Raw genomic sequence first — 12,271 nt, 5'->3', positions numbered from 1 at the left:
GTTACCATAGTCATATAAAATAGTTAAATCCTTAATTAATTTTTAATTTTCGAGTATGTGATAGTCAATTTCGATGGTTGAGTCAATGCTAATTTGATAGTAAATTTTTGTCATTGGAATCCACCATTTGACTATTTAAAAATAAAAAAATATAATTTTAGACTTACAAAAATTAATAGAATATATATTATAACTATGTAAAATAAAAAAAAAGAAATATAATTACCATCACTCAAAGCATATAATTACTAAAATAAAAAATTGATGTATTTGAGTTAAGTAATTAGTATAAAATAGTTGAATCCCTAATCTAATAAATTATAATTGTGTCATCATGTTTATAAAAACTCAAAATGATCCAAAATTTCATAATATAAAGAGTAATATATATATATATAAATAATATTTTATTTTATATTAATTTAAAAAATAATAACATGGGAGAAAATCCTCCTCTCCGCTCCTCTCCTCTCCTCTGCTCTCGATCCCACCAGTTGCCGCTTCATTCTTCTCTCTAACGGTTGAAAATCCTCCGAGGATCTCCTCTCCTCTCGATCCCACCAGTTGCCGCTTTATTCCTCTCTCTAACGGTTGAAAATCCTCAGAGGATCTCCTCTCCGCTCCTCTCCTCTCCTCTCGATCCCATTTTTTTCAAATTGACTCTGCCAACTCTGCCAGCTATCTTCAAGTAACGGCAAGAAGATGAAGAAGACCCTGGGGATTGCGTTGGGGTTCCAGATTCTCGCCGATTTCGCCAGGTCCTCTCTCTCTCTCTCTCTCTCTCTGTACTTGATTGCAACGTCGATCTTCGAGCTGTAAGAACTAGGGTTTGGCGATTCGATCGTCGGGTCGAATTCGCATCCGATGCGGAAATAGATGCATTTCAATACATTTTATTAGAAACAAAGCTTTTACTTTAGATATGTCAGAGCATGAACTACGAGTTTGATGCCAAAAGATTAGGTCCGAGTGTGAGAGGAAATGTGTATGTTGTTCTGGTTTGTTGCTGGTGTAGGTTGTATGTCATTTGCAATTTGAAATTAAATAATTTTATCCTTCGTTTTCTTATCAGAATCTGTATCCACACAAAAAGAAGTACCCATTGTCAATGGCTCCATTTTGTTATGCTCTTTCATCTGTCTTCTTAACTGGATTCTCTATTCCTTGTAGGAGAAGTGTCTCTAATCTTCTTCGGAGTGGGTTCCGTGAAAGTTTGGACCAATTACTACAGTCGTATGTGGAAAGGCAAGCCCAAGCTCCAATCGACTGGGATCTGCACAGGAACGTACCCACTCCAACTCCTGCTTCACCTGAGCAGGATCGGGAGGAACAGAGGGATAAACAGAATGGGGATCAGAATGATGACATGGGCAGACCTTCATTGGCACTACCATCCCCTCCGGTGCCCCCTCCACAGCCTCTTTGGCATCAGGCTTTACATCATTCTAGTTGGTCTCGACAGAGCATGCGCCGCTCAGATCTTGTGAGTCTTCTTTTATCTATTAGCACTTCGGTGGTAAAAGCTTGAAAAGAAAATATAGTCCTCTTCTCTAAAATAGGCGTCCTCTCATTAATTAGTGCCTAGTAGTATATAGACGCTCCATTTTCTGTTGAACTATACCAAATACCATAATCTGCACTTCCTTTAACGTATCTCAATGCCCGTTTCCTTTGTATGTTAATTTTAGTGTGAGAGTGCATATTTGGACATTCCATCCAAACTGGCGGAGGCAGGGGGTGGGCAGGGGGGGCTGAAGCCCCCCCCAATTTTTTTAAAAAGTAGATTTTGATAGTTAAAAAATAATATTTTTTTATTACAGCCCCCCCCAACCCCCAGCCCAGCTCCCCTGTTCTTCTTCTTTTCTTACCCAGATTCAATTAAAATTTTAAATTTTTCCTTCTTTGCTGCAGTTGAAAAAAAAAATTTTTTTGATGAAACTTACTATTGAAAATTTTTTTTTTTTGAAGCCCCCCAAGTTAAAAAATCCTGGCTCCACCAATTGGTTATCTCCATTGTCTTTTTTTAATCACTTGTGGATGCAAGTGTTTTATTATATTTGTCATGATTTGATTCATATAATCTATTATACACATTTATCTACTGTAATATCCACGTTAGGAATCTGATAATTATTTGTTGTCTTCTTTTTATTTTTTTAACCATGGGGTGGGGTGGGGAGGGGAGGGGAGGTGTGGCATCAATAGGTGGGTGGGGAGTAAGCCACGTTTGTTTTGATTAGGAGCAGAATGCAACCACCCTTGCTAACCATGGTTAATTGATTGGGTTTACTTTTAGAAATCTGGGAATTCAGGACAATCTCGATCATTTTTCATCTTAAGAAAGATTAAATTTGTCTTCTGAATTCTTTATTGGATTGAATGACTCTGGAAGTCTTGTTGTAGTTTTAATTTTCCGATTCTGGTGAAACCTATACTTGTTTGTAGTGTTTTGTTTATGCATCTGCCCTTCGCCGGTCTTGAACTAAATGTGGGGATGCTGACTGGAGCAGGAGTGGGAGATGATTAATGATCTGAGAGTGGATATGGCAAGGCTTCAGCAGGGCATGAACCACATGCAGAGGATGTTAGAGGCCTGCATGGACATGCAACTGGAGTTGCAACGCTGTGTAGGACAGGAGGTCTCTGCAGCTCTGAATTGATCAACTGGTGGACAGGGTCTGTATGCCCTTCTAACTTTATAGCTCTTTCACTTTTTCTTCAGTACCACTTTATCAACTGAAAATTAGAACCTTGCAGCCGTGACGATTTCTGAATTGTGCTTTCAGTTTAAATAATCAAATAGCAAGTATTGCTTTTGTTTCACCTTCTATTTATACCAGAACCTGTGTTGAAGAAATTTCAATACGCTGCAGGGATGGCGGAGACATCAGAGGATGGATCCAGATGGGTTCATGTTCAGAAGGGAACTTGTTGTGTATGCTGTGACAACCATGTTGATTCTGTTTTGTACAGGTAAACTTGCTTGTTTGTTTGACTATTGATATGTACGTACATGGATATACATACTCAAAAACACAACAATAATCCTAAGCTTTAATCTCACTAGGCAGGTTTGGCTAGATAAATCAATCAATACTAGACTTTCATGTGTCTCTATCTATGCCTACATATATATATGCTTATGCAAGGAGACTGCTTAAAACAATAGGTTACTTCCAGGATAGGGATTGGGAGTCTTTCTGGGACATGGTTTAGTGGGATTGCTTTGTCATCTTAAGATTTGTTTATCTCATATTGTCTTGTTCCCCAAGGAAACGCTTGTCAACTCCTCCAATATGGGTCATCTATGGTGACAAAATCTAGCCAAGATTTAATTTAGTTGATAAAGCAAGCTACTATGACATTAAGCTTTTAACCAAATGGTGGTTGGTTGGTTATATAGATAACCAATGTTTTGAAAAAGGCTCTGTTCATAACTCAAATTTGTAGTCTTCCGTTTATATTATCACAGCCACCAAGAAGCTAGAATAGTGCTGCTGCTTTTAACTCATTTTCATTGGACGAAACTGGATAATGATATTATTATTTTTCATATTGACAGCACATCATCATTATAGAAGATTGATTTTAGTAGGCATTGGAATGGAGGGATGAAGAAGAGCAGCCTCACGCTCCATTATTTCTTACATACTTGAATGATTTTACTTATCAAGCAACACACATTCATCAATATAAGTTCTTAAGTGTTCTTACATAGAACATTGAGAACCATAAAAATTTGATACTCAAATATCAAATAAGAAATTTAAGATAATAATTGGATGAAAACTCAATAACCATCCCTTGAGTATATGATCATTTACTAAAAAATCTTGATGTTTGATACTTAAACATCATATATGAAATATAAAAACATTACTCTTAAACTTTGAGTAATGCTTATATCACTTAACATCATATTCTTATCTCCAAATGCTGCCTCTCATCTATACAATATATATATTCTATGTTTGAAATATGGATGGATCAATCTTTATGAAAAATGTTTTAATGTATATAAATTTATATCAATCTGCTGAAACTCATTTTATGTTATGGAAAGTATCTTTCCAAATTAGAATTCACCCACATCTTCGGTGATCTTTCAATTAGATATTTTATGTTTCAAACTAGTAAAAATCACTATGATAATCGAATACTTAAATATTATAACATTTGATAGATGAGTATGAGTTTTGTTATGATTTTTCATACTCTTAACTTCTTAATATAAAATAACAAAAAATGAACTTGATGCAATTGTATCAAGAAATTCAGACGAGTTAGGATAGTCTGTGTTTTATTTTATGATATATTTAATTAATCATATATATATTTTGTTGAAATTTATTTTTTTTAAGTGTTGTTAAAATTTTGTTGGTGTTTATATTTCTTGCACATCAACAAATCAAAAATAAACTCAACTTCGCAAAAGGAATATTAATGTGAAGTTTTTTAAAAATATCAAGAAATTTAAGAAAATTCTTATCTTATTTATACTTACACAAACACTGTAGAAAAGACACAGGAGGAACATAAAATTTGACTAGCTCTAGCTTTTTTTCCTTTTGTTTCTTTTCTTCATTCACGAGTAGCTGCTTTTTAAGGAACTAGGACTTGATTTGGATTTCCTCTCATCTTTCTCATCTCCATTTTGTGGCTTCCCTTCCAATTGTCTTCCATTCCTCAAGGTAATTGCCTTTACATGATTTTCAAGATTTGTCTCATTCTTACTAGGACATGTACCTTGAGATTTATTAGACGCCATAATAGCCAATTATCCCATTTGAATCTATGAATTTTTTATGGTAGCCTATTGATTTTACAAAATTAATTGTTGATTCTGTAAGTTTGTCTTTATATCTGTCATAAAATCTGTGGTAGCTTTGGTAAGGGTTGTGACCAAATTTTCTAAGGAGGTTTTCTTTTCTTCAGGTTGAGATCTAAGCTTAGATGAACAAGGGTTACATTAAATTGCAAACCACCAAAATAAAAACTGTAGGATATTTTAATATAGATTGTAGAGACAAGCTTTTTCTCCTCAAAGCTTAGGACTAATTATGATAAAGAGTAATGCCTTAAAGCACAAATGGATGCATCTGAGGACTGATGGAATGAAATAAGTTTGTAGTAAAAGAGAGAGAGAGAAAGACGAGAAAAACTCAATGGGAAGCTTTTAGCTTTAGGCATAACGTGGGATATAATGGCCTTACAATATATATGATTATGGATAGAAATGATTGGTGAATTAGAATTTGTATTGTAGTTGATCACACCTAATGAGATAAAGGCTCAGTGTTGCTGAGGGAAAAAGAAACATTCTCTCTTCTCCTCTATCAGACATACAGATTTCTGTGCGATGAATTAATGAATACTGATTTGGATGTTGGATGTGATTGGTTGAGAATTCAGAATGCCTAGCATTTATTCATACTGATGTCAAGTTTGTGTTTTTTGACACAGTTCTGTTGGAATTTTATGCACCCTGGTGCGATCACTGGAAAAAGCTGGCTCCAATCTTGGATGAAGTTGCTGCTTCATTTCAAAATGATACTGACGTTGTTATTGCTAAGATTGTAAGATTTCTGACCTCTACTAGCTAAGTTATGAAAGTTGTTGGTTTGTGGTCTTAAGTTAGTTTTCAAGTTTGTGCATCTGAACTCGGATGGTCCACTATGAATATGAAGAATACCTTTGCATTACTTTTGTTTCTTCTTAGAGGATCAGATTCTTGTTTTCTTGTTGCTGGGTTGAAACTGACTGTTCACATCATAAATGCAATTAAATTGAAGGAGTGACTAATAACCAGAAACGAAATAGAAAAAGAAAAAAAAAAGGGTTAAATTAACAATTGAGTTAATTGGTATGAATATTAATAATGTCAATCCGCAGTAACGACGCCAAAAACTTGATGGACAAATTCGCAAGTATACGAAATCGCTAAAGTAATAAACAAATAAATCAAATATCATTCCCATGGAGATTATATATTGATTACCAAAATTGATTGACCCTATTATTATTTAAACTATTTAGAAAAAGTTATGATCAAACTAAACCTAAATAAAATAGAACTAATTAATTTAATTTCAACATATCAAAGAATAACAAAAAAAACCAAGATTAATTTATCATTAGGGTATTTTAAATTTACTTAAATCAATCCTATTTAATTTATTTGACTGATAATCAATTTTAATTATTTATGCAATGGTTGAACAACTGTAAATTGATGAAGGAAGTGATGTTTGTACAATTGCTAGGAACACAGGTGAAATTCATGATCCAAGTTAGCCCTTCTCAACCTTTTGTTTTAGTTAGCAGCTATATAACTAAAAGATCAACATGTCCAACAGTTGTTGGGCCTTCTGATTGGCATCGTTCACCTCTACACGACTCCAATTTTGTAGAAAATTATTTTAAGGTAAAGATTATATTTTTCTTTTGGTCTTTTTCCAGGTTAGGCAAGTGTGTGGGGGGAGGTGGGTGGGGACATCATGATGGCATATCTACTAATCACTTGCTTGGCCGTGAAACATCAGCTGCATAAACTGGATGGCATATTTCTGAGGTAAGTGACTCTTCCTCATCTAGTTTTAATTCAAATTCAAATGATAGCGATGATGATGATATGATTAATATATTTGTGAAAATTGTATAGTTGATGTAGAAAGAGCTGCAAAGAAAATCAGAATGTTAAAAAAGAAAAAAACTTCTCTTAAAGATCAAACAAAAAATCTAGAATATGAAAATGCAGCTCTTATTGAACAAAATGAAAATTTTCAATCTCAAAATTCAACCCTTACTAATCGAAACAAATTGCTTGGAAATGAGTTAAAAGATTCTAAGTTAGATTTATCAAAATTTTTTGCAAGTAGCAATATATTAGATAATATCTTAGAATTTCAAGGAGGAGATACTATGATAGAACTGGTTTGAGCTATGTTGAGAAAGACCATACAAATTTTGGAAAACTATCAAAACCTAAATCCAAACTAAAATTTGATTCTAAATGTAAATTCTATAAGTGCCATGGTCATAGAGAATTATGTTGTCTAAAGAAGATGAGTATTTAGAATAAAGAAGGTATGAGTTCCCAAGGATGAGCTCAAGGCAGCCCCAAAAATGATTTGGGTAGTTAAGAATAAGTCTTTGGTAGAAAAATAGGTTAGAAAATTCAAGGACTCAAATGATTGGGTACTTTATCTTAGATAGGTTTTATATGCAATCCATGGGAGTTAAACAATTCAGCTTTGGGAGAAAATGATGTATCTCCCAGGTAATATATTATAATCTCATATCTCTTTAAATTTAAATGTCTTTGTTGAATTGGTTTTCAACCTTGACTGTTTGCCTTGATTACGTATGCGATTAAATATTGATTATTTATGTTTGCTGATTATTAAAGCCTTGAAGATGAAATCATTTTTTGCTCTTTAGTATGAATTATTTTGGATATGACCTTATGGTGTTAATTGAGGTACGTCTGTACCTGTGAAAATACATGCTAAATTATATTCTAGTGTCTTAAATGAACTTACTTGCTCATTGAGTGTTATGTTCAAATAGACCTCATCAATTCTTGCCAAAAGGTGCTGGTGAATATCCTATCCCCGTCCGATATAATAACCCTCGGCACCCCGTACAAAGCCACTATTCTGTCCATGAAAGCTCTGGCCACCTCTTGGGCTGTATAGGGATGAGCCAAGCCTATAAAGTGTGTAAATTTAGTGAACCTATCCACCACAACTAGCATACTATCCTTCCCTTCAGAGTTAGGCAACCCCTCAATGAAATCCATGGAAACACTAGTCCACGCTTGGTATAGTACTGGAAGGGGCTGGAGCAATCTGGGGTAAGCAACCTTCTCATACTTGTACCTCTTACAAGTATCGCAAGATAAGACGAATTCCTTCACATTAGTCTTCAATCTTGGCCAATGAAATAGTTGTTTCACCCTTAAATAAGTGTTTTGGACCCCTGAATGCCCCCCTAAAGGGAGATTCATGCAGTGACTGTAATATTTTTTTCCAAAGGTCCCTCTTGCTGCCAATGACCATCCTGCCATGCAGTCGCAGTATTCCTTCCCTTAGAGTATAACCACTCGTTCCTTGTGATCCCACAGCCAGCCCTTGTATGAGTTCTTGCATCCGTTCATCCCCTTCATAACTATCCACCACTTCCTTACACCACTTCGGTACTATCATGGTGATGGCTGCCAATTCTTGCAAACACTTACTGCCTCATTGGTACATTGTTCCACTTAAAGACCCTCTCACATTTTCTGATCCACCACCGGGGGTTGACCCCTTCAAAGATAGGAATCTCCATCGGGGGCATGGTGAAACCCTGGTGCTGCCCATTAGGCGTACAATTCCTATCGTTACCCATAACTCCTTCTAATGTTTCTTTTGGGTCAGCCTCTTTTTCGGCATTAGCACGACCCATATTCCCTTCATTTCTATGCAATATATGCTCATTTCTATCTCTAGGGGGAAGGTTTTCAACCATTCTTACCTGCTTTTGTCGTGTGAATATTATCATAAATTGTTGCACGCCATCCCACAATCTAGCCATTGATCCATCCAGCCTCTGCTCCATACCTTCCAACCTCTGCCCCATTCCTTCCGGGGCCCCTTCCATCCTGCTATCCATAGCTCGGATGGCCTCTCGGTTCTGGGCTTCTCTAGCCTCCATGTGGCCCATCCTATTCTGGAGCTCGGTCATCGTCGGGCTAACCTGTTGTAGTTGCGTTTCAAAATTCCTCATACGATTTCCGTCCACCATCCTTGCTTCTACTAGTATGCCAGATACCGGTGCTCTGATACCAGTTTGTCACAAACACAAATGTGACAATGAATCCGCCCTCTAATCCAATATATCAGTGAGATCAGATAGGGATCTTAGAAAGAGACAACACCGATAAAAGAGATAGTGAGAGAGGGATTAGGAGGAAAGGAATAAGAGATAGAGAGAATAGTTGGTAGAGAAAGGATAGAATTCTGTTCTTGTTATTCTTCACGCAGTTACAATCTGAGTATAGGGATATATAACTTGCTAGCAGGGGTGCTGCCATAGCAGATCACATCCCTAATAACTAACTCATTTGTCTTTTTCCATGAGGCCCCTTTACACATGGACCTCCCCCCTTAAAATATCCTATTCCTTTTGCAGCTATAATAAATAAACTAATACCAAAGCATAAAGTAAATAAAACATAATAACATAACATAAAGGAAATGACTACGAAAACAGTTCAAATCTGCCAATAAACTGTTGATGTCGCGCCCATACTGTAATGCATGACAATGTAGTAGAAAATCTTCTAGGAATGTTAATAGGAACATATGTGCCAACTCAAAAAGAAAGTATATGAAGAAAAAGAAAGCAGCCGTCACATGGAGTGATAAAGGCTCCTCCTCAAGTGAAAATCAAATGGACAATTATTGTTTTATGGTTGAGCAAGATTCTGAGGTAAGCGACTCTTCCCCATCTAGTTTTAATTCTGATTCAAATGATAGCGATGATGATGATAGGATTTGTGAGAATCTCACATCGCCTCAGCAAGGAAGACATGGGCTATATATAAGGAGGAGGATCCATTCTCCTGTTAAGCTTTCTTTTCAGGTTGGAGTTCTACCTCTGACTTCTCACATGGTATCAGAGCCTACCTTTGACTGGGGGACTACCCTCGGTCGTGGTTATGGACCAGTACCCTGCCTAATCACTTGCACATGTATTAGTTACTGGAGAAGGTTCGGCGTGGGGGGGGGGGGGGGAGTATGAATCCCACATCGCCTCAGCAAGGGAGACCTAGGCTATATATAACGATGAGGATCCCTCCACCCGTTAAGCTGGCTTTTCAGGTTGCGGTTTTACCTCTGACTTCTCACAAGATTAATCTTTCAAATATTTGTGAAAAACTTATAGCTAATCTAGAAAGGGCTGCAAAGAAAATCAGAATATTAAAAGAGAAAAATCTTCTCTTAAGGATCAAACAAAAAATCCAAAATCTGAAAATGCAGCTCTTATTGAACAAAATAAAAATTTTCAATCTCAAAATTCAACCCTTACTAATCGAAACAAATTGTCTAAAATGAGTTAAAGATTCTAAGTTAGTTTTATCAAAAAATTTTGGAGGTAGCAAAATACTAGATAATATCTTAGAATCTCAAAAAGGAGATACTATGATAGAACTGGTTTGGGCTATGTTGAGAAAGACCATAAGAATTTTGGAAAACTAACAACAATATATCCAGCCATTATCCCATTATGTGGGGTTGGTTATATGAATTCTAGACTTCTATGTGGGTTACATCCCAACAGATAGTTTGTCTAGAATTCATATTTGGATCCGACTAGGTTTTACGCTGGCTGTCGGCTACCTAACGCAACGCTCCTCTTTTATTCGGGTTTGGGACCGGCAGTGGATAATATCCCCTGGCGGAGTAATGATGAAATGAAGTTTCAACACCATCTTCATATGGAGAAGTTTCATGAGATGGTGGTGAATGAAGATAATTGATATAGTTGTGTTCCATCACTTAGTTGACATGGTGAAACCAACAAGTACAATATGGAAACACAACACAAGAATTTTGGAAAACTATCAAAACCTAAATCCAAACTAAAATTTGATTCTAAATGTAAATTCTGTAAGCGCCATGGTCATAGAAAATTATTTTGTCCAAAGAAGATGAATATTCCCTTGGCCAAGGAATTTCTTAACATGTGGGAAATTAATTTAGAGAATTATTTTGTTATGCGCAAGATGTCTTGAAAGATTAAGTAAGTGTTTACAAGGTAAAGAGAAAGAGCAGGTCAAAATAGTGAAGTGACTTAAATTTAAGGTAAATGCTTATGAAATGTAAATAAATGAAATGTAAATGAGGAAATTAAAAAGGCTTGAAGGGGCTAAAAATTTGGGGAATAAAAATTAAATCAATGTGAAGAAAGTATAAAAGGGACCAAAGTTGGAGAGAGAGTCATTTTAAGGCGGTGGAGTATCGGGAGAGTTCTTCCAACACTAGGGTTCTTCTCCTCTTTGGTTTTCTTCTTCTAGTGGCAGCTAGGGAGTTCAAGGAAGGGTTTCAAGGTAAGAAATTCATCATCTAGCTCATTCCCTAGCCTATAACCCTATTTTCCCTCGGTTTTCCCTAGCCTATAACCCTATCTCTATGTATAGCAGCCTACAAGTGGTGTTAAAGGTAAAGAAAGACCAAAGATTGTCAAAGAGCAAAGCTAAGACAAGTTTTACTCTTTTTTTTTTCCTTTGATCCTTTGGTTTTGGGTGTAAAATCCCAAGTTTTTCAAAAAAGCCTTTATTGGGAGTTATATGGAATTGTTTGTAAATCTCTCTTTTCTTTTGCGAGTGGAAGCCGACTCTGTATGTTAAGCTCTCGGTTGGATTGACTAAAGTGATGAAGAAGTCGACTTTTTCTTCCAAAAGTCGCATTTCTAATTCTAAAAGTCGACTTCCCGGAAGTCGACGTCCCAATTTTAAAAGTCGACTTCCTGTTTTAGACCGCGCATGCTCTACTGTTTTGAGCATAACTTTTAGTGAAAAAATCGGATTCAAGATCTGTTTGTTGCGTTGTAAACTAGACTTGATAAACTTCGATTTGGTACCGAATTTGAATTATTTGGCCGAGTTTTGAGTGATTTCTTCTTAGTCCCAAAACATGTCTAGATGTGCTTGAAAATATTTTCTCTTTCACGAAACATGTTGTCCATATTTTCGTGTATACCCTATGCATTTTAATCATGATTATGTGAGTATAATTAGCTTATGCATGTCGTTAGAAGAGGTCTTATACATGAGTTTTGTGTGGAGTACGATGACACAATTTTGGGAATTAAATCTGATACTTAATGCGCACTGCGGATAGGGTCCGCTGAGATATTCACTACGGTGATAAACTGAAAACTCGAGTGGGTTATAAAGTCAGACTCATGTCAAGCTCGGTGGGCTATAAGGCCAGACTCGTGTGGGATCTAGATCCCATATTATGATTATCCTATAGTTGTATTATGAGAACTTGCATCTTATTTTTCATTCATGGACATGGTGGCTTGACTCCACCTCTTTATGTATGCATGAGAGAGGGTGTTGTCATCAGTTATGGTTCGACCCTGTAACTCTTGTTATCATTTTAATTTATATTACTTGTTGGGCTTTGTAGCTCCCTTTGTTTGTATCATTCCAAGTAAGGGCAAGATTATGATTGATGGTAAGGCTAGCAATGTGGGATCCAGTGTTTAAATGTGTACA

The 12,271-nt window shown here is 36.1% G+C and overlaps 1 protein-coding gene across 2 annotated transcripts; it reads left to right on the top strand.

Moving 5' to 3' along the window:
- The first annotated feature begins 448 nt into the window (after window positions 1-448).
- LOC127809912 (uncharacterized) lies at window positions 449-5,710 on the top strand. 2 transcript variants are annotated; one of them, XM_052349091.1, is made up of 5 exons: window positions 449-758; window positions 1,171-1,483; window positions 2,511-2,676; window positions 2,874-2,935; window positions 5,464-5,710. In XM_052349091.1, exons 1-3 carry the CDS (start codon window positions 703-705, stop codon window positions 2,658-2,660), a joined length of 519 nt encoding a protein of 172 aa, XP_052205051.1. In that variant the 5' UTR covers window positions 449-702; the 3' UTR covers window positions 2,661-2,676; window positions 2,874-2,935; window positions 5,464-5,710. The 2 variants fall into 2 exon arrangements, with proteins under 2 accessions (XP_052205051.1, XP_052205050.1); XM_052349090.1 differs by having other exon boundaries at window positions 2,874-2,973.
- The last annotated feature ends 6,561 nt before the right edge of the window (window positions 5,711-12,271 follow it).

Source organism: Diospyros lotus, chromosome 9, assembly GCF_014633365.1.
Source record: "Diospyros lotus cultivar Yz01 chromosome 9, ASM1463336v1, whole genome shotgun sequence".
In the NCBI taxonomy this organism is placed as follows: domain Eukaryota; kingdom Viridiplantae; phylum Streptophyta; class Magnoliopsida; order Ericales; family Ebenaceae; genus Diospyros; species Diospyros lotus.
This window is presented reverse-complemented; position numbering and strand designations above follow the sequence as displayed.